The following is a 22,753-nucleotide window of genomic DNA, read 5'->3' as shown; positions in this document are numbered from 1 at the left end:
TTGATCAGTTCTTAATTCAGTTCATTGTGTTTCATTGTTGTTCTGTACAGGCCGGTCACAATAACAATTAATAAATTGTTCCCCATAATTATCGCGAAAAGCGGTAATATTGTTGCTTTTGAACTATTTTCAAGTTTATATATTGTTGTTGGCATTGGCGTGACAATGCAGGTTCGTCCTCCCAAACATAAAAAAAAACACACTTTTCATTTTGTAAGGACCAATTAGCAGTGAAACAGGAAGATATTTAAAATGTTCAAAAATAAAACAACAAGGGGGAAAAAAATAAAAAGCATGAACGCAGCTCTGTTCGGACTGGGCTGGGTCTCCTCCTTCTCCGGGACTCACCTGGAGACGAACTCCCACCTGTAAAAGCAGACCGCTGCATTGCGCCACGCCTCTCCTGGATATGTGCGTCCTTTGTCCAGACTTGGGGCTGAAACATGGTTTGACTGACATTATGCGCGATGAATGCCACACGGGGTCTCCTGACGGTTTTGAGTCTGGTGTGCCACACTGAGTCGATGTGCTCACCGACCTCCTACTACAAGAACTGCTGGATCCGTCGGTTCCCGGGGATCTTCATCGACATCGAGGAGTCTCAGAGAAGAGGCGCGCAGCTGCTGAGGTCCTACCCGGAGGAGACGGCGCTGAAATGCAGCCGCAGCTGCTGCGTCACCAGAAACTGTGAGCTGCGTTTCTGTAGTTGTCCTTTTTGGGTTTGCTGGTAAACGTCACTTATGTTCGTCTGTTTCTTGTCTTCTCACAGTTTCCTGCAATCTGGCCATATTTCACTTTGACACCACACAGGAGAACGTGAACTGCGTCCACCTGCACTGTCCAACTCTGGAGAGTTGCATTCTGAGTCACAGGGAGAACGTCGTCCTCTACAACATCACAAAGGGTAAGGAGAGACACTGGGAGGAAGTGTTTTTCTTAACTAAAACTTTTTTTTAAATTTAATGTAAAAAAAATAAATAAATAAATAGATAAAACATTGGATCTCTAGTCTCAGTAAATCAAGGTCTTAACTTTAGCATTTGCATTCATCTCCCCTTGAGTCAACAACACACCGAGAGACTAAAAAGAAAAGCTACATATATTAGAATACAAAATAATAATACAAAATCCAGTTTATTTCAGAAACTTAATCACCAAGTAAAACACATGATATCTATATTAGACAAAGACAGACGTTTTAACACATTTAAAATCATGGTGATTTTCTGCTAACAGCTTATTTAAAAATGCCATTTAAACTGGCTGCACAGTGGCGCAGTTCGTAGAGCTGTTGCCTTGCAGCAAGAAGGTTCTGGGTTTGATTCCCGGCCTGGGGTCTTTCTGCATGGAGTTTGCATGTTCTCCCTGTGCATGCGTGGGTTTTCTCCGGGTACTCCGGTTTCCTCCCACAGTCCAAAAACATGACTGTTAGGTTAATTGGTCTCTCCAAATTGTCCCTATGTGTGAGTGTGTGTGTGCATGGTTGTTTGTCCTGTGTGTCTCTGTGTTGCCCTGCGACAGACTGGCGACCTGTCCAGGGTGAACCCCGCCTCTCGCCCGGAACGTTAGCTGGAGATGGGCACCAGCAACCCTCCCGACCCCACTGAGGGACAAGGGTGTAAAGAAAATGGATGGATGGACATTTAAACTTAGAATGTCAAAAACTATTTGTAATGAAAATTATGTTTAGTACTTACCTAAAGATTATTTGCGAAAGGTATATATTTCATCTGACAAATGAGATTCATTTGGATTTATATTCTAATTCATTGAGAATGACTGTAATTCATCTTAAACATTATTCACATTTGCTCACACTCCAAATCATCAACTTCAATGAAATAAACCAACACAAAGCAGCCCATCACGGCTTGCTTAGTGTGACGTCAGTATCAGTTTAGGAGAACGGACACATCTAGGTAGGTTTTGCTGCTGTGCAGTTTTTTTTCCAGTTTCAGGTCCATTACAATGCCCTTAAAATAAATTGAACTTTGATGTCATAAGGGAACGGCAACCTTCCCGAAGCCCTTAACAAGATTACTTATGGCATATTTTAGATATTTTTATTCAGTTTTAGGTCATTACTAAAAAATAATGAAGAGAGAGTCTCTGGGTCATGGGATGCAAGATATAAAATACGTCTCTTCCTGTTCCAGGTGTGGATCCTGATCTGTTAGTGTTTGGGAAACACTTTACCTCCACCGTCCGCGTGCTACCCCACCACTACGGCAAAGTGAACGCCTCAGATCCGCTGCCCTCAGACAAGCGAAACTTCATCCATCCGCCTCCTCATCCCGTGCGGCCCCCCACCGCCGCTCCCTCTGTGAAGCCATCCATTCCACCGACTGAAGCAGACACCACGGCGCAGCAGAGCACCCGTCAACTCACGACCGATTCCACAACTAAATCAGCCTTCACCGAACAAACCTCCCCGCCGTCTGACAATCCCGTCCAAACAACAACTCTGACGACCGCTGCAACATCTGCTGAGCCGAGCATCGCCACATCAAACCCCATTACATCTCCGACCTCCGTTGACCTGGAGACGCCTGCGGGGTTATCTACAACAACTGCAACACCCTTCACATCCATCCCAGCCACCACCGTTCATAAGGTGACCAGCGGCACTTCAGCGACCGCAACTCTCACGAGTGAGACAGGGCGCAGCAACAGCAGCATAGACGTCACCGCCGGGGGGAACTACACCGCAGGCGGTGATGAAGGTCAGGAAGTCGGTGAGGACGACACCGCGGAAGAGCCGGGGTCTGGGTGGCATGTGGCTGCGCACACTCTACTGGTTGCTGTGGCCATTTGCGTCACACTGCTGCTGAGCTGCTGCTGCTCTGTGCTGCTGGTGGTGAGCTGGAGGGGCCAGAGAAAGAGGGTGGGCCGCTATCGCACATCGTGGAGAGGGAAGCGAGCTTCCATGCGTCTGATTAAGTATGTGCTGGTGAAAGAGAACTCCTGAAACACAGAACTGGTACAAGAAATGAGGTGATGCTTAACCGCAGTAGGCCTGGGCCTTCTACTAGTATCAAAGTATACCAGACTTCTTAGAAGTTCCCAAACCGCTACAATTTAACAAGATGTCAACGTTTTCTTTGGCTGCACGGAGTAACATATTACCACGCTGCATCAATATGTTGTGAACTGCTGGTCAGCTAGCTGAAAACGGCATACTATATTTGATCCTGTGCTTACAAGAAAGACAAATATTCTTGTTTGGGAAATTTTTCAAACTAAAAGGGGCAGCACCTCTTATTAACCAGCTGAAATCGGCTTGTTGCACCTGCGTAACTTTAGTTAGAGCAGCAATAAAATTCAGCATTCTAAAACTACGAAGTCAAAACCTTCAAGATTTAAATATTAAGAACTAGAGGCGCACACTTGTTCAATTACTTAGGACAAATTACATCTCAGCTAATGACTTGGAAGCATTTAGGCATGCAGACTTCTCAAAGATGACTTGCCGAAATTCAAACTGAGCGTCACAAGGGATTTAGAAGGGATTTAGGTGATTTTGACTGGCATGGTTGTTAGTGCATAACAGACTGGTCTGAGTATTTCAGAGGCAACAATTCACACAGGTTCACCAAAATGAAACAATATCAGAATGGAAAAATGGACATCATCTGAACAGGGCATCTACAGGTTTCAGTACATCACACTGAAAACTTTTAAAGATATTTTTTAATGCTAGCTTGAATACATTTTAAGATAGAAAAAAACTATTAATATTGGGGAAGACCTGTATATTCTGCTGGCTCTTACGGGCTTGCAACAGAAGTGAGCCAGTGACTAAAACGAACGTCGTCTACGTCATTATTGACACGATAAACGCTGATAAAAGCTAGGTAGGCTATTTGCCTGACAGAAAATTTACGCAAGAATAATTTTTAAAAAATCTAAAAAATGCAAGATTGAGTAGTCCTGCCACGACAAAGTAGACAAGAGACTAGCGTGTTAAAGGCCAGATTTATGTACATAATACTTTTTTCTTAATGAATCCAAGTCATTTTAGGCCTTCATTTTAGACTAAGGATTCGCGGACACTGAATGGGCCTCGATTTCTGCTGCGACATCTAGGTGGTAAGGTCCAACTTAGGCTGTTGTTGGCATTATGATGTTTTGAATATTTTCCTGGGACACTTTAGTACTGCCACCCGGACTGAGTCGGTCCAACAAAAACAGAATAAAATCATCTGCAGCAACTGAAAGACACCATGGACATGGTTCTGAAGGCAAAATAAGGTCCAACCTGGTCCTACAAAGTTACAGGTGAGCCACTGTAAATAATGTTGCTGTCCATTACTTAGAGGCAGTAGAAATGACTTTTGCCTTCTGTTTTCAAAAAGTGATTAATGTTTTAAATATTTGCATAAGTTCTTTAGAACTGTGGCATTTTTTTTTTTACCAAAGGCAACAATACCGTGAGAATTACATGCCTACACATAAATTTGTACACATTGTGTTATATCAGCTCTAGTTTTCAAGATGTTTGATGTAAAATGCATCAGCTTTTTATTTATTTTGTTGCAGACATGCAGGAACAAAATGTGAAGATTCCTAAATAGAAAAGAGGCTGAATTGAGCTGCCATCTTTTTGGTTTCATAGTCGACAGCCTGTGATATGTTGAAACGTTGCTGTACATCAACTGACCAGATGGAGACCACGTTTTCTGTTTATTGTCTGACCTTAAAAAAAAAACACAGATTACAGACAGAATGTCTTCCAAGAGGGACGAACTGTCTCAGGAAGCATCTTTCCTGATGATACGATCAAATTCAAAGCTGATTCTTTAACTGAATGGAGCTCTTATGAAATCTTTCCTACTTTGAAGAGAAAACTCAAACAGTTTCTTATGTTCTGCTTTTATTTTTGTATTAAAAACACCACATACTGGATATTACAGCAAATTTATTTGAGAAAATAAATACTGCTGACACCATCAGACATTCAAGATGATTCTGGCAACAGGACAACGCAGTTCAAATCATTCTGCTTAACATGCTTTTATCCCAGGTCCTCGTCGCTCTACGGTCATCCTGTAAATGTTTATCAGCTTTAACGATTTCACACCTTGAGAACCTTCCTGACCGCCTCCTTGTACCGCAGCATGTTTCTCTCGCTCGGCTCTTCATTCTTCAGCGTCTCGACTGAGTCCTTATATTCCAGCACCTCCTCTCTTCCCAGCAGCTGCTCTCTCACTTCAGCTTCCTCTCCTTCTCCGGCCAGGTTGATGCGCAGCAGCGTGTCCAGGATGTTCTTCTGGGACGTGCTGTCCTCCCAGCTGTACTCCTCCATGTCTGCGCGGGTTTTCTCTGCCTCCCACGGCTCGATTTTCTGAAAAAGGAAAAAAGGAAATATGTGGAACTACGGCTTCACACCACCAGGACAATATGAAATCACAGTGCAGTATTTGTAAGCATCAACCACTGAGTCTTGGATTTGGTTTGGACTTTGACTAGGCCATTTTCTGCACTAGTGTCTTTTGTGGCCATCAACAGATTTCCTCCTGGTATCGTCCTACATTTAGCTACATTTATTTTCCCTTGCTGAACAAAAGCATCCCCACAGAATGATGCTGCCACCACCAACAGCGCTTTTTTAATCTCCTTGTCTGAAAACAATTCTTTTAAACTTTCTCAAGACGGCTGTATTTATTCTGAGAATTGCTCTGAATCTGGTTTTGGTTTATAAGAGCAAAGTGCTATGAAGACAAATGCACACTACACTTCAGATGTTTTTTTTGTGTTAAATGTTTTAAAACCACCTCAATTACATTTTTACCCCATTTTGTGTTGAGGTAACTCACAAAACCGCCATAAAACATACAGAAATTTGCAGTAGCAACGTGACAAAAATGAAGAATTTCAAGGGAAATTAATAGTATGAATAGATTTGGAGTAATATAGGCACTGCATTTTTTCTGCTGAGTGAAAACAGATCAAAGATTAAACAGACAACTTTGAAACTGTTTTTTCCACTTCCCTTTTTGGCAACGAGGGCTAAATATCTTATGTCTCATCTTCTAACAAAGTTATTTTCTCCTGCACTGTGTGCTGCCTGTTCAGCCGTCATCGGGTTCCCCGGAGAACAATAAGAACCATTATCTTAAAGCGGAGTGGCGACTGGGCCATCAGTGGCGCTTCGATCCAGGTGTTTGGGGTTAATGACCATCATTTGCTGCGATACGCATTTGATTCCTCATGAAACTCTGTCTGGATCAGGTCCAGGAGCAGAGTGCGACGCACCAGATACCTCATAGATCAGTAACCGCCCCAGAAAACCACAAACAGGAGTTCAACATAAACACATTCAATTATTTAGCTTAGAAAAAACAGGTTGCAGCAGGGCGTTGTCCTTCCACTGGATATGTTTTTTTTTTTTTTTTTAAAGAAAAAAAGCAAAAACATGTTTCCAGTGACCGTTTAAGCATCCATCAAAGAGTAGATTGTTCAGCGTGCATGCAGCTTACTTTCCAGGCCTTTCGCAGACAAAAGGCCACCTGTTCTTCCTGATTGCGTTTGTGTACCTTCAAACAAATCCGTTTTGGGAAGACGACAGGTGTTGTGCACCGGGTGGGGGAGCAAATCTCCCCCCCACGCTACTGAAAGGTTTCTTGCAGTCAGCTCCAGAGCTGATTCGGATTAGCACCCGTTGGAATTAGCAGCCGAGGTCTTCCTCTCCAAGTGGGGAGATATTATCACCTCAGTGGCTGCTAACAATTGGCTCCTTTGTGGGCTAGCGTTACAACCCGATCGCCACTCCACTCTAAAGTCGTCCAAAAGCCCGCTGGACAAGCACTGTGCCTTCCATTGTGTGTCCGAAAGGGCAGCGGACAATGTTCTGCTTCCTGACTCAAAACACCTTTTCTTGACTGGGAGATTTTTTTTTTTCTTCCCCTCGCTAATGTGGCCAAGCCGTGACAGGAAGAGCTCCTGAAAGCAGAGGTTGGACAACAAAGGGAGTCATTTTCTTTTTATATGCCTGGCTCCAAATGCGTAGGGACAGCGCTGAAGCCGACGTGGTGTGGTCCAACACCTGATAGGGGCGTCTGTTTTCCTTTTTTTTTTACTCATCAGGGAGAAAATGTCAACTGGACAATGCTGCTGTTTGCCGCCGTCCTGCCTATTTAGCTCTGACGCCTCCCTAATGGGGTTAGCTCTCCAAGAAAAGCGGACAGGATCTCTCTCTCTCTCCTGGAGAGAAATGCTGACTCATCCGATAAGAATAAATGAAGCTGAAGGATTTAAAAATCCTGAAAATAAAGTAGAACATGCGGCACAAACTGGTTGCTTACTACGGGAGCAGGGGCGGATCTACTGGGGAGGCAGTTGCCACCCCAAATGAGAGCCTTGCCACCCCTGTTGCCACCCCAGATGGCGACTATGAATTCAATAGTTATGGGAAATCTGACATTAAGCGCACAAATATCTTTTTTCTCGACAACGTTGAATGCAACACAACGTAACCTGACACCTACTGCTGAGTAGGGAGAAGTGCGAGAGAAGGACAGAGCGCGAGGCAGCAGCACTGATGGACTGGACATTACGTGACTTATCGTGCGCCATTGCTATCCGTTGAGTCAACATTATGGGTGGTCAGAAAATACCACAGTCACGCAAAGAATCTGAAAAATGGACGAATTCAACCCTTTGAATTAGATAACAAGGGTTTCAGATTTAACAGGTGAGGAAAAAGTTTTAACTTAAAGAAAACATTGAAGAAGTGAGCAGTGGGTGAGTTATGCTAGCCTAACTGTTGTTAGCCGTCTATTGACTTTGATAACCTTAGCATGTGCTGCGCAGTTCGGTGTGTTTTGGTTCCGTTGGCACTAAAACAGGTCAACCAGCCCACCAAGTCAACAGTAGAGCAGCTGTTTAAATCAGCTAATCAACCAGCGCTGTGCTCAGGCGAAAACTTATTAATAATGACAATATAGACATCAAGCCTGACGGCATAATGTAACAGACCCAATGTTCAGTTTTGCTGTTTTTGCTACTTTTTTGTGAAATGTTTGTTTTTGGTGTTGATTCCCCTGATCGGTGATCTCTGCTCTATGTTCGTTGAGCTGTTGTCTGTCGGTTGCCATGACAACGGGTCCGTGTAAAGCCGACACACAGAGCGAGAAAAGGCGGAATAGAAGTGGCGTTTGGTTCTTCACCTGTTTATCAGCTTTATTGTACCTTTATTGTGGTGCACTGTCTGCAGCCGCTGCAATACCTAAAAGTTAAATAAGCGACAAAAACTGAACTAATCATCAAACTACGGCTCCTACAGCATATTTAAAATAAAACGATTGACCAATATAAGAGAAATTTGCCCCTTCTTGCATCTTGACAGAACTAACAAAAACAAAATAGTTTATTGATTTGTATCACAGAGAATTTATCAAACATCAGTTTTCTCCTCTTTCTTTAGATATATCTGATAACAAATGAAGCACTACTAATATTTTTGTGACAGATTTCTGCTCGTCACGCATTGGGATAAAATGGTTTTCTGGACATAACTCAATGAATCACATAGTGACTAATAGGCGCTGTCCAATCCAATAATACATATCAATTAGCAGGAGTATGAGAGACATAAAAATAATTAACTATACTATATTAAGAAACTATATTTAATCCACAGTGCTACATGAATGCAAGTTAAAACATTTTGCAACAAGTAAATCAAGTAAATTAAGTCCAATGTTATGTCTGTGTAAGCTAAACGTGAGAGTGAGACGTTCTATATACACGCACACACACACACACACACTGTGTGCTGCCACCCCTGAAAAAATCCCTGCCACCCTCTTGCCACCCCATAAATATTTTTCTAGATCCGCCCCTGTACGGGTGTGAAATGTTTTTGTATTTAGTTGCACTTAAATGTTTCTGATCAAACCAAATGTAATATTAGAAATAAAATGGAGTAAACAACAAAGGTTTCCTAAACAATTAACTTATAGAATGAAAAGCCATCCGAAACAACTTGGCACTGAGAAAAATTGACCCCTAAACATAAGAGCTTGGAGCACCATTAGAAGCTCTTTACCCCACCTGCCTATCTGGAGATGAGGGGATTCAGATCTATTTTTTAGTCCAGACTTTGACTAAGCCACTTCAAAACCTTTATTCTACTTTTTTTTTTTAGGTTCTCACTAGTAAGCCCAAAGGCAAGTTTATTTGCGAGGCCTTAAAGGAAGCATGAAAAGAGCATAAAAATTGGGAACCGATATGAGAATTTGGGCCAATTTGAATATCCGAAATCAGACAGACACAGATATTCCTGCTGATATGTTGTGCATCCCTAATAAAAACCTGTCAGTTTGTTATTGCTTAATATGCCAACCACTTAAAAGCATTGTAAAAGAAACAAATATTAAAATACAGATTTAAAGAAGGCTGGTTTAAACTCAACTTTAAGTTTATTTCACAATTTAAATGCATCTTTTATTAAATCACTAATATTTACAGAGGACAGTGAAGGCTACAGTAGTTTAGATGGTTTTTTTGGCAGGCCGATCTCGCCCTGTTCCATCTTTTCTTCATTAGTGGACAACGCCTCTCACTGCACCGTACTGGACAACTCAAACCTTAAATATTACTTTTGATCCCCATTTGTTCTTCAATTTTCTTCACACTAGTAAATGGAATGTTTTCTTAAAGCTGTTTATTCTTTTATTTGTCACAATTTGTGACTAATCCAGGATTTAGCAAGTCCTGTAATTATATTTTGACACAGGGCCAGGCTGGTTTGGACAATTTTTTCCCTCTAATAAATGAAATCATAATCTGAATACTGCTTTTTAAAATTTACTCTGTTTATCCTTCCCAAATATTAAAATATCTTTGATATTCCAAAGCATTTAAGTGTGACAGACAAGTACAAAACAGAAAAATCTGTAAATTCAAAGGTATATTAAAGGATAAAGGATAAATAATACAGATTACATAACTGGAAACCCGAGAGCCACTGCCTCCATTTAACGCTGCGGCGTGAGGAAGGCTTTCCAGAAACATCTCATCTCAAGCCCAACTGAGAACAAACCGAACGCGACAGCAGGTCTTTAACTGAACAGTTGGCCTTTAAATGAACGGATGATAGTTGAAAGAAAACAAAACAAAAAAAAAAAAAGGTCAGCAAAGTAAAGGTCAGACACTTACGGGGGGATTCTGAAGAGCCACAAACAATTCACCTAAAAACCCAGCGAACGAGGCACAGGTACATCCTGACACGACAGAGTGAGCAAAACCAAAAGACAAGCTGCTCGACTTACCCAGGATTCGTGGTACAGGACAGTCAGCAGGTACATGGCGTGGTCATAGTTCTGCTGCCTCAGAGGGCAGCTGGGGCAGAAAAGGGGGTGGGGGGTGTAGTTAAGGGTATGTTTGATTTGTGTTAGGATTGTGTGATTTCAGGGGGGGCGGTGTTGTTTACCTTTCTGTTGTGATGGTGAGGATGTCTGAGTCTTTGCAGTATCTGTCCCCAACAAGTTTGAGCATCTTCTTTTGGGCGTGGTCATCCAGGTTCAAACAGGACAACCTTACCTGGAGGGCAGGTCACATGACGCGCTTAGACGTTAAACAAATTACAGAAAGTTTTCAATTCAGCTTTGAATAATTTCTAATAATTTTGGCAGGAAAGTGGATAAACTGATTTTTATTTCATGGCTCCTTCACAGCCTACAGCTGCGTCTCAAATAATTCAAATGTTTTGCCGTTTCTCCTGCAATTTCACTCAAAAAGTGAAATTCATATATAGCTTGATTACACACAATAACATACTTCAACTCAAGCAAAGTTGAAACGATTAATCAGATTAATTGATAACTGGAATATACAGACTCAATAAACATAACATTCAGAGAAGTAAACCAAAACTGTACAATAAGTATATATTTTGCATTTAAGATAAAAAAAACACCTTTTTCTGTAAGTATGCTTTAGTCAAAACTCATAGTTTTAGTTTCTCATTTAAAAAGAGGAATTGAACTATTTATTTGCATGTCTTGGTGTATTTCTAATATTGAATAGAAGAAAAGGCTCAAGAGGTTGCATGGAAAAAATGTAGGATGTGCCCATTTTTATCTGATTAATCATCAGAATAATCGAAAGCTAAAATCGTTAAGTGTTTAAGTGACTGAAATATAGTCACCGTTCAGATGTATAGAATATCATAAAATAACATTCTGATGACATCAAATTTTTTTAAAACTATACCTGTTGCAATTCATGTTCAAGGCATCAGGTATGCAAACACAGATATAACTCGTCTGCTTTGGCAAGAGAATAAAATGTTATTTTACCTGCAGAAATGCGAGTCTGGATGAATTTGCTCTAGATTTGTGATTCCTCTGAGAGATTTGCTCTCCAATCCATCTTGGAGCCTAATCCACCTGGATTAATTTCTAATTCCTACCTTGCTGCTATAATCTAAGGCAATGTGTCAGGAGAGCAGATGGTTGGTGATTAATAAATATGACACAAGAGAAAAATATTAATGTCAGAATCTTCACTGTCCTCAGTATGTAACTATGGATACAGAAGCTCATGTTTTCGTCATGTTTTTTCCAAATGTCTCCACTTTACTAAAGAGTCGGTTTTGTTGCATTTTCTGACTAAATTTAACCGGAGTGGAGCAAACTGCATTTTCTCAACTCTGTCATTTATACATTCAGTATGTTTACGTTTGGTTTATATTAAGTGATCATGTTCTTGGTTTTCTGCATGTATTTGCATGTATGGCTTCAGTCTGAAAGAAGGATTGGGTATTGATGGATTAGAAGTAGCGCGAGGATTAAGTGGAATATTAAAATGTCTCCAAAAATATGTCGATGGCAAACTGTTTTCTGCAAACTGCTGTGGAAGCTGTTGGGATCAAAGGGGGGGGGGGCAAATAAATAAAAGAAAAACCAACTAAGTCCAGGGCAAATCTGTCGGTTTAATAATGCAAAGTGTTTTGTTTGTGAATGAATGTCTGTGCCATTGCGTCGACTGGCCGCTGTGTAAATCTGTAATCTCGAGAAACAATTCAAGTTCAACTCAGTCAGGTAAAAACAGCGGCCGGGACTTTTTCAGAGCGATCGTCGTGGAAACTCACTTTCATGTGAACGACGCGAGCTGAAGGATTCCTGATGGAGGGCCCAGCAGACACGTAGTCTGTGCTCTGGATTTTAACCGGAAAGTGCTCGTCGCATTTGGTGTCGGTGTCCAGGGCCGAGGGCCACTCTGTGCAGAAAGCTAGCAGCGGGGAAGATATCATTATCATATTAAAACTCATGAAAACCAAAAAGAAAATGTCTTTAAACAAGGCAAATAACATTATCCTAGACTGAGTGCTTACGTTTCAGAGCTTCACAGTGTTTCCTGATAGCCGCTGGTGTCAGATGCAAAAAGTTTGGTATCTGAAACAAAATCAAATAGATCATGTAGCAATTTTTACCAAAATCAACTACTTAACCTCTTCCAATCAGCAGCTGGATGGTGAAAAAGCAAAAAAAAAAAAATAAATAAATAACTTTCTGGGTCCCCCCCAAAAACAAGATAATGTGCTCAAACACATCAACATTGCTTTTGGAATTTGAAAAGTAAATTAACATTTAGATTTGGATACTAAACTGAAAATATCTGGATTTTAAAAGTGTGACCCACGGCAGGAAAACAAACCAATTTAAAAGAGCCCAAAAAACAATCTGTTGGAAAAAAAGTGGTGAAATATTCAGACAGAATTGTTGCAGAAGCTTATTGATGTCCATGTTTATGTTTTAATCTATATGTACCATTCTACAATAAATATAAAATTTCATGTTGTATATGTACCATTCTACAACATGAAACAGGAATTTTATTCATAAAATTCCTGTTTCATGTTGTACGCACGCACACACACACACGCACACACACACGGGATGACCCCAGATGTACTTGCAGCAACATTAAGCATGTGGAATCATAACGAAGCCTTATATCATCAGAAAAAACAACATTCATTGAATAAATGAGTATAAGCAGATTATACAAAAAAATAAAACGTGGAATCCTTTAATGGCCCTTTTAATGTAATGATGGATATAATAATTCTGTCCAGCCTTTATCCCTCCGTATTTTCATCTGCTCACTAACCTTTTATGTGTTTGTTAGTAATAGATATATATACTAACACTGGAATAATGCCTTAGTAGCTGGAAAATAAACTGCTTTACCATGAAAGGCATTTTTTAATGCTACTACTGCTTTCTACATTTAAAATTACATTTGATCTGATGAAAATTATTTTTCACTTGTTACTAAAAATTGTTATTGAGAGTTAAAGATGGATTTTTTGTTGGGATGAATGAGAAGCTGCCAAGTATTTTTCCTTTCACTAAACTTTTCATCAATGTGCTTCAACAAAGGACTCAGTGAACTACTAGCTTCATTTACAACTTGGACAATTGTCAAGACTTTAAAAAAAAAAAGTTTAGAAAAATTTTAGTTTTCTAAGAAACTAAAATTTTGGCTCGCCATTAGCCGTCATCACCAAAACTAACAGAAACAGTAGCTTCATAAATTTAACTCTGGGTGTCATTTATTTTATAATGTAAAGGGTTTAAGTTGTTGGAATAAAATAACACTTCAATACTGGTTTAATTCATTAATATGCACCGATATCAATTTTACAAAGGAATGATGGACAGAACAGGAAAACAAACCTCCTCTCATCCTTTGGGTAAAAAGAATATTACATAAAACACACAATTATATAAAAATATCCTGATGTAATGTCAAAATGAGTGTAGATAATAATAATAATAATCTCTAAGGTGTGATACTTCAAGTACTCAAGTAAGTAACAAGCAGCAGTTTATCTCCTGCAGGCAGAAGGAAATGAGTATCGTCAGGCCACCCGGCTGACTTCCAGCTGTGACGAATGTAAGTAGTGGATCTGCGAGTGGCTCGAGTCCAGATGGGGCAGCTGCTGCTTGCTAATCCGTGCAAAGAGACACGGCCATGAGGAGCTCCACTAGCACAGCAGCAGCAGCACTGACTTGGCCAGGCGGGAGAAATAAATCTTGCATTACAGAGAAAATTTGTAATTCAAAAAGCTAGAACCGCATAATAAATTTTTTTTTTTTTTTTTTGCTTTGGTTCTTCAGAGGTCATGAACTCCAACCTTTATTAATTCCAAGTTGCCCTTCTTCTCTGGCGGAATGCCTCTCTTCACAGGGTAGCCCATCCGCAGAGGAAGAGGGATGGCGTTGGCCCTGAAGGGGGTCGCTGCGGGATAAACTGAGGTCCAGTCCTGATCCAGCGCCATCTTTTCAGTCCTAGGCTCTCCAGGCTAATGCACAAAAAAAACAAAACAACAACAACAAAAAAACCCAGAGTGAAGACAATTTTGAAAGTTGTAAAATAATATTGCTGGTAGGTCTTGTGTTAACTTACTCCTCTCTTTGGTCTTCTGCCAGTGGATCCTTTCCCGCCCCTTGCTGGAAGATTTTAAATTGACAGGATTTCTAGTTATATGAAAGATATATTACTTTACCTGCTGTAAACTGTTTCTATTTATAAGAAAAGCCAAAAAGCTGCAGCAGTATGTTCATTAATAAAAAGCTGTGCATGTCCAACAACTGAAATTTTTACCATTTAGTTCAGCTTCAACAGTTTTTTTTTTTATTTCACCACAGAATCACAATCGAAGTTAGTGCTAAACTTTGACTAGGCCTTTCTCACACATAAAAATTATTTTATTTTAAATAATTTTATTGCTTTTAACTGCAGCCTCAAGTCTTTTGAAGGCTTTCTAGGCTGTATTTATCTCTTTTCATCTTCCCTGACAGGGAAAAAAAACAAACATCCCCACTGCATGTTGCTGCCACACTAAGTGACCTTGATTTGACAAGGTCACTTAGTGACCTTGTCACTAAGTGACCTTGGTCACAACGTACAACGTATTTGTACGTTGTTACAAATACGTTGTAACAACGTATTTGTTGTTACAAAAACAAATACGTTTTTGTAACTCAAAAACGTATTTTGATATTTGACATTTAATTTAGGTGTCACATCAAATGTCTCTAAATTAAATGAGGCATTTAATTTAGAGACATACGGACATTTTCCGTATTCGCTGAATACAAAAGCAAGCTGCATTTTATTTTAAATTTTCACTCGCAGAAAATGATTTTACGCCATACATGGTACAGCACAATGGTCAGAGTATGTCTGAAATTTGTCTTGTATCACAGCAAAATTTGCTTACAATCACATTCACAAACAGTACTGACTCTAGATGAGAAGACGGTGAGGATCACTAACAGTTACTCTGATCTGTCCACATTCAGGCAAAGACGACAAAACATTTCTAATCTGACCAAATCGTTTTAAAGTCTAATCATCATCACCATTAGCTCTGCATAGCCTCAAGAAATGAAGGCACTTGACTTTGCTAAGTTTCATATGGTTAGCTTAGCCAGCATCAGTAGCTCTTTATTTCTTTTAGCATAGTCAGCATTTCCAGACAAACTCACCTTTATTTGTAGAAGAGTTTACTGTCAACGCCGTAGCATATGTGGCTCTGTTTCCTGTCTTCCTAAAACCCACACCAGAGACATTAGTTCGACCTAGGGACAGAAAAACCTTGCTGCCAAAGGACGCCATGTTTTTTCACCCGCTACGGACACCGACGAGAGACAATGTGTTTTAACCGCGAAACGACCAAGTTGACTCGTCGAGAGAGCGTTTCAGCGCCTCCTGCAGACGAAAAGAGATTTTCAAGCTCTCACTTACTGAAAGGTAGTGACAATTCTTCCACACTGCGGCTCAGGTAAGGATGTTATAACAATTACAGATGGTATCCTCTCTTTATTTATCTTCTTAGTTATTTTCCATGAACGCGCTTGACCAGCTGTTGACTCGTCCTCTGCCAGCTGCTGCTTTCCAAACAGCTGCTGCGTTCAGTGACCACCGGTAAAATAGCCACAAACAATAAATATTTCCCCAACACTGAACTCGATGAAAATAAACCTTCGCTTATTAATAGGAGCTCATTTCCTCCACTTAAAGGAGTATTTCAGGACTACGAGATATAAAGCCATAGTTGTGAGATATAAGCTGATAATATCAATTTTCAAGTCATCATTGTGTGATACAAATACAATTGTTTTATACTTTTTGTCATGTTTATTACATACAAATTGCAGTTATGAGATAGAGGATAATGGTTTACATTTTTAACGTCATGAAGGTCATAATTTCAGTTTTCCAAATGTTAATTGTGAGATTTAACTATAAGATTTTTTTAATTTTCAAAGTAATTATATGAGATAAAAATGATAATCTTCTTATTTCTGACTTTGTATCTAAACTATGACATTGAAAGTTGACCTTCATACTCTGACTTTGTATTTCATAATTTCTCTTTGGTTTTAAATTTAAGCAATGTTTTAAATTTAAAACTATAAAACTTACTATTTGTGATGTCCCATCCGTGAAATTATTTTTATGTGATCCAAATAGATTTATGTATTTAAGTAGGACGTGCACAAAGTCTTTATCTTCAGCTCCTGGTTTTAAACATCACTTTAAAGCAGTGGCTTAAACAGTAGGTCAAAATCTAATTAAACAAATGGATAAAATGCAAGTGGAAAACTTTTTAAAAATTTAAATCTGAAGTTATAGTGTAGAGGTGATTAAAAAATGGCAACATACAACAACATTGATATCCAAGTGGAATATTAACCTAAGTGATCATATTATTGATATTAATATTAATATTGATCTGCCCAGGGCAGATGTGGCTTCAATCCAGTATCTTTGCCTTCATCCACATATGAATGTGTGTGTGAATGGGAATATCTGATTGCATTGTAAAGCATCTTTGAGTGTCCTAACAAAGTCATTTTATTTTATATTGCAAACTAAAATAATACAGAGCTGCTTTGCCTGTGTTTATTTGCAATGTTTCAGTTTCCCAAACAAATACTTAAAAAAAAAACACTAATTTTTTTTTTTTTTTTTACATTTTTTTTCACCGTATCAAACAAAAGAAGTCGCTTGCAACTTTAGTTTGCTTGGACAGTCGGGTGATGATTGCGTTTACCTTGACCATCAGTATTGTCATTTCCTATAAACTTTGAATGCAGCACTCGGCCAGGCGCAGCTGCGATGCACTTCAAGGAGACAGGTCCCGAGGGCAGCAACCGATTGAAGACTGGTGGTTTGATTGCATTTGCGATATTGCCTTTGTTTCTGAACGCTGCTGGATGATTTATTGATCATGCGCAATGCATGACTGGAGTTTGTTTAAATGAAAAGCTCAGAAGAAGGGATTTCTGCTCGTCTCAGCTGGAACTTGCATCACTTGCAGATTACAACTTGGAGTTCAAGGTAAATCCGATATTTCTTTATTTTTTTTGGTGCCATATTTATCATTTTATACGTCTGTTGCAGAGAGCATATGTTAATAATAATACAGGATACTTTCCATCCCAAGTTTTCTCTCTCTCAATGTATCAAATAAACAGCGACCACGCATGCTTCTTTAGGTAATGGAAAATGTTTTGGGGATTTTTTTCTCGACACTCATCATCTTGTTTAACTTGCTTCCTGAAGCTGGGGGGCGACTCAGTTTAACGTAAAGTTAGACAACAGTACCCGGTAATTGGAGTCCTGTCTGACAGTTCATTGTGTGTGGCATGAGGATGCAGCTTTTAAATGCAGAAACTCTCCGATACCGTCCTGTCACCAGCTCAGTTGAGGACGGGGTACCTGCTCCTAATTGCCGCCCCCCCCTCTGTTGCCCCAGGAGACATTTTCCGATCATTTAGCCTGAGCATGTCATCACCTGGTTCAGTTTTCCTCCTGGTGATACAACAAACTGCGCTCTCAACCTCTAACTGAAGGCTTTTATGAATGAAAGATGGCGTTTTGTTGAGTTGTCAATCTGCCCTTATATACGCACAAGTTCCTTTTTCCGTGAGCATAATGGTTTTAAATTGCCATATCTTTTTTTTTTTTATGTAAATAATCTGCTCCATCCAAACTGACTGAGCTTGAGAAATGTCAGCAACCTTTACAATCCAGAGTAAATTCTTCAATCAGTCCAGCTAAATAAAATTTGTTTAGTGCAGCAAGTCTTACATGACCTACACATTTTAAAAAAAAATAAATATTTATAATTTAAATTTTTTTTATTTATTTATTTTTATTATTATTTCTACTTTTGGGTTTTAAAATACAGGGGGAAAAACATCAGAATCTGCCAGAAAAGGATAGATAATCTTCTATGGGGTGTCAATATTTGTGTAAAATGATTTAAATATAAAAAAAAAGACATGAAATATAGATTCAAATAAATATTAAATATTACTGGTACTTTCAGTGTCATTCTGCTGTAAAAAAAAACTCCTATAACTTCAATTTAATGTTTAAAAAAAGTTGTTTTTTTCTTTTGTTTATTATTATTTGTAGGCAAAGTTAAGAACCGTTGTGAAGCCACAGGTCACAGACCCTGTGCATCCACACTTTTCAGATTTGTAATCACAAAAAATAAATAATTTTCCTTCCATTCCACACTATATCCCGTGAGTGTCTGTCACATAAAGTCTCAACAAAACAAATGTGGCTTTTTTTTTTGGTTCAACGTCACAAGATGTGAAAAAGTTCAAAAGATATCAGCAGCTGTCCTAGCAGGTTCTGCTTCGCACCGTATCCAACCAGTTGCAAATGTGACCACATTCTAAAAGCCAAAAAAAGTTAAAGGGACGTCAGTAGAGAGTAAAGCTACCTTCTTCACTTATCAGTCTAATTTTATTTTCATTCAGCTGCACGTTAACGCGACATGTTTTGCTCAAATTCCCGGGCTTACTCTTTGGTGTGGACAGCTGAATTATTTTCTCTAAATATATTCAGAGTCCATGCGGTGCATCTGTTTCTCCTTTCCAGATGGAAGAGGAGCGGGGCGGGGGGTGTTTGACGTCCATCCAGGGCAATCCAGCCGGATGGTGGTTTCACAAAAGAAAATCCTCAGAGAGAGAGAGAGTGTGTTGCAAGGGAACATTGCAAAATATTACATAAAAGCTAAACGTTACCTCTTAATGTTATTATGTTCACAGAGGTCACAAGAACGCAGCCTCTAACTTTAGCAATTGACTAAGACTGTTTTTATGAATGAAAATCAGATGATATTTAGCTTTTTATTCTGTTTAAATTTAATCTCAGCAACAAGGTGTTGTTGGAAAAAGTTGGTTGAGGCTTTCATCAGCTGTTTATACATCGAAAGAATGCATAGACTCTGAAAGTATGGCGCTTAGATAATTATCTAACATGCATTGAAGGGCTGTAACAATTCCTTGAATGACTCAAGTGCCTCGATTATTAAAATTCCTTGAGGCAAATTATCTGCCTCGAAGCTTTATTGAATTATATTTTATTACTAAGCGCACCGTGTTCTGGCCAGGTGATTATTTATGTTGCGCAGCGCTCTCACTTCTGCTTATACAAAATAAAAAAATGCACAGTAGGAGCGGTGACATGCAGATAGACTGGTGGACTGATGCTTAGCGTAGCTTTACGAAGGAACTGGGAAAACAAATTTCCTACTTTCGCAGTTGCAACGAGCTGCACATACCTGACAGATGTGTTTCTGTGTGTGACGAAAGTGCAAATCCAAATCCTGTCGTTCACAAGTTCACCCGGGCGGGCAAGATGTCACTGCGACCTGGAATCGTTTATTTCCTACTGTTGTCATGTTGAAAAGGAATAATCAAGGAGAAAGTCAGAGGAGAAAAGTTCAGCACTATATAGAAGAGTTTCAAGATATTGAATAACGGGTAGCACAACATTAGAGGGCAAAGTTGATTCCAATTCATGATGCTCTGCATCCCCAGAACCAGAACCAAACATGGAGAAGCAGCATTCAGCTTTTCTGCACCGCAAATCTGGAACAAACACCCGGAAAATTGTAAAACAACCAAAACTTTAAATCTAGACTAAAACTCCACCAGGTTAGAGTTGCTTTTGTGCCATAATAAATGAAACACTAACCAACATTTTGATGTGTAATGACGGCACTTGGCAAAATGTGATGTTTCAATTGTGGATTTTTGTGTTTTTATGATGTAAAGCACTTTGCCTTGTTGCTGAAATGTGCCACGCAGACAAACTTTATTGATGTGCATCTTCATGACTCCTGTCACCTTTTCCTTTTCTAGGTATGGAGACCCATGCGGCCCTACAAAGAGCGCACTTCTCCGCCGCAGGTAGCTAGTTTTCACCTGCTGCTGGGCCGCTCCCTCCTACGCAAACCTTGGCCAGAACCGTTGGGATTTTAAAAGTCCTCATTAGCGCCCCTCTGCCCATCCTGAAGGGGCACAATGGGGGAAAGACGAGCACGCTCCTTTCACATGACCTGCCATGTGCAGCGGGACTACGGCAGCAGGATGCGGAGCTCCTTCATACGCTGCAGCCCCAACGGATGTGCCGGCACGAGCATCAGCCTCAGCCTGGACCAGGAGATGGACCTGGCTGCCTCCACCGGTCCCGCTGCCGGCTGCGGTGCCTTGCGGGTCCCCGTGCCTGATGTCGGCCACTACTCGCCGGTTTCGCTGGAGATGGACCCCCCGGCGGTGAATAATGGATCAGGCTTCCCCTGCTTACCTCCAGCTGACACAAAGGACCCGGAGCTGCAGATCGCACACAGCCAGCCGTCCGTCACCCCCGTCCCGCCGCCTCTCCCTCGCTCCAGTTGGCTGCGCCATCATCAGAAGGAGTTCCAGAGTCCTTACATTAAGACTAGCATGCAGGGGGATGTTTACAACTTTCTAGAAAGACCCGCGGGGTTGAAATGCTTCCTCTACCACTTTCTAGTGTGAGTACCTGCCTGCTTTTGTTCTTTACCTATTTGGCTGCAAACTTCAGATGAACTCAACGTTGGTTTGAATTGAAAAGTTTGTGAACCCAACAGCAAAGAGTTTAACATAAAGAAAAGGTTTTAGGTTTCTGTATCCGATACCGATATCTGATGTTTAGTATCAGCTGATACAGATATGATACGAAAAATCAGTTCTGAATTGACTTGAAGTGTTTCTTTTATTTAAACACAGATATAAATGTAGTGAATTACACAATCTTTGATACCTCTGCTCCAGTACAGGATGCCTAAATACACCAATAGCTTCACAAGCTTGGTCAAACATGTAAAAACAAACACTTTTACATGCTGCTTTACTCCTAATTGTTAGTGCAGTTAGTAGTAAAACAGTCAATGTAATAAAGAAACCAGAAAAAACATTGACTACTACGGTCAGTCGTGAAAATATTTCAAATGGTTCAGAAAGTGCAATTATCTATATATAATGTAAAATAAGTAATAAAGCTTGACGTCACAACTCAAAGAAATAGACAGAGTAGATCTGCCCTTATTGGTACCGATACACATATTAATGTCAAATCGTGTTTCGTTATTGTTGATGAAAACTAATGAAATGACCAAAATTTGAAATAAAACTTCAAGAAAGGAAAACTAACTAAAACTTTAATGTCTGCTCACATGACTGTCACATGCTGTTTTTATTTTATTTATGTAAAGCACTTTGAAATGCCTTGCTGCTGAAATGTGCTATACAAATAAAATTTGATTGATTGATTGATTGATGACTAAAATGAGTTAAACTTAGTCTTTGTGTGTCTCGTTAGTATGAAGTTGTCGAGTTTTTTCTTGCTGTGCTGCATCATGTTTGCTGATGTCGGTCCTTCAACAGTCATGTCAGCAAAAGTTTACAGAAAAAGCGCTGAAGTACAGTTTAGGATTATAAATGCGTCTTAGATGAAATTAAGTGTCTTGCAGTTGAACAAGATAAAATATTTGGTTCGTTATTAAAGGAGAAAAAAATCCCACAAACCTTAAAGTTTACTTGAAAAGTTCATACATGACCCCCTGTTACTGTGTTCACTGAGTTTGTGATAGATTCTCTGCCATACAGCTTAGAAATACTTGCCTGATATTTATTTGTGACAAACTAACACTTTTTTTTTTTTTTCAAAATTGTTTCAGCTTTTCTGGATTTTGTTACACAAACTATTTCTATATTACATTTTCCGTCTTGCCACTGGTATATAGTTCAAAAACAGACTAAAACTATAACTGCAACCAATCAAAACCAAACTGAAGCTAAGCATTTAAAAAAAAATAAGACTAAACTAAGCAAGTAAACAATTAAGTGATGATAAATTGAGTTAAAACTGCAAATCAAAACTACATAAAATTAAAACCAATCAATAACAGCAACTCCACTAAAACGTCACTTACATGCTAATTACACTTAAAGTTTTTTTATGCCAGTTTTAGGATTTTATTCCCAGTAACAGAAGAACATGTGTTTTCAAATATTCCAGAAAAAATAATCTGATTAATTCAAAATTCAAGAATACTTTATTGATCCCAAAGGGAAGTTAAATATTGTTGTTACTCATGTAAAATCTAAATTATTCAAGTTTAACAATAAACTTCCTAATAAGTTGGAGAAATTATTGACTTAATAATAAAAATGAAATAGACGCAGGACCAAAATGGCAAAAGTAAAAATATAATTTTTCTCAACTTACATTGGGAAACATTTAGTAGTTTGGGCATTTAAAAAAAAAAAAAAATCAAACTACTACTACTATCAGAAATCCGAGAGTGCCCTGGTAATATGTGAGAGAACGAGCTTCTATGATCTCATAAGTATTCCACAGTTTAGCCGTCGTAAGCCTGAAGCACGAGGATTTAGGTCAG

General features: G+C 39.4%; 3 protein-coding genes across 4 annotated transcripts in view; 2 read left to right on the top strand and 1 right to left on the bottom strand.

Annotated features, from left to right (window-relative positions):
• Positions 1-359: 359 nt before the first annotated feature.
• Positions 360-3,108, top strand: mansc4 (MANSC domain containing 4). The gene is made up of 3 exons (XM_008432757.3): positions 360-687; positions 770-904; positions 2,157-3,108. Exons 1-3 carry the CDS (start codon positions 468-470, stop codon positions 2,966-2,968), a joined length of 1,167 nt encoding a protein of 388 aa, XP_008430979.1. The 5' UTR covers positions 360-467; the 3' UTR covers positions 2,969-3,108.
• Positions 3,109-4,900: 1,792 nt separating this feature from the next.
• On the bottom strand, positions 4,901-15,669 carry mrps35 (mitochondrial ribosomal protein S35). Its single transcript, XM_008432755.2, has 8 exons — positions 15,507-15,669; positions 14,422-14,465; positions 14,150-14,317; positions 12,341-12,401; positions 12,098-12,237; positions 10,436-10,545; positions 10,275-10,344; positions 4,901-5,344 (listed from the first exon to the last, which is right to left on the bottom strand). Exons 1-8 carry the CDS (start codon positions 15,634-15,636, stop codon positions 5,075-5,077), a joined length of 993 nt encoding a protein of 330 aa, XP_008430977.1. The 5' UTR covers positions 15,637-15,669; the 3' UTR covers positions 4,901-5,074.
• Positions 15,670-16,358: 689 nt separating this feature from the next.
• The window catches only part of kcnq1.2 (potassium voltage-gated channel, KQT-like subfamily, member 1.2), a 206,465-nt gene continuing 200,070 nt past the window's right edge, over positions 16,359-22,753 (top strand). The window contains exons 1-2 of one of the 2 annotated variants that reach the window (XM_081607835.1): positions 16,359-17,364; positions 20,190-20,845. In XM_081607835.1, coding sequence (XP_081463961.1) covers positions 20,352-20,845 — 494 coding nt within the window. In that variant the 5' untranslated portion in view covers positions 16,359-17,364; positions 20,190-20,351. The remainder of the gene's footprint in view (positions 17,365-20,189; positions 20,846-22,753) is intronic. The other variant, XM_081607836.1, reaches the window with a different exon arrangement.

The sequence above is a fragment of the Poecilia reticulata genome, chromosome 6 (assembly GCF_904066995.2).
Source record: "Poecilia reticulata chromosome 6, P_reticulata-male-v2, whole genome shotgun sequence".
In the NCBI taxonomy this organism is placed as follows: domain Eukaryota; kingdom Metazoa; phylum Chordata; class Actinopteri; order Cyprinodontiformes; family Poeciliidae; genus Poecilia; species Poecilia reticulata.
The sequence above is the reverse complement of the archived record's forward strand: the minus strand, read 5'-3'. Positions and strand labels throughout refer to the sequence as shown.

Coding starts and splice junctions, on each gene's coding strand:
- mansc4 (XM_008432757.3), top strand. CDS start 468: ATGAATGCCACACGGGGTCTCCTGACGGTTTTGAGTCTGGTGTGCCAC. Junction 688..769: donor CTGCTGCGTCACCAGAAACT/GTGAGCTGCGTT, acceptor GTCTTCTCACAG/TTTCCTGCAATCTGGCCATA. Junction 905..2,156: donor CCTCTACAACATCACAAAGG/GTAAGGAGAGAC, acceptor TTCCTGTTCCAG/GTGTGGATCCTGATCTGTTA.
- mrps35 (XM_008432755.2), bottom strand. CDS start 15,636: ATGGCGTCCTTTGGCAGCAAGGTTTTTCTGTCCCTAGGTCGAACTAAT. Junction 14,466..15,506: donor AAACTCTTCTACAAATAAAG/GTGAGTTTGTCT, acceptor AAAATCTTCCAG/CAAGGGGCGGGAAAGGATCC. Junction 14,318..14,421: donor GCAGAAGACCAAAGAGAGGA/GTAAGTTAACAC, acceptor TTTGTGCATTAG/CCTGGAGAGCCTAGGACTGA.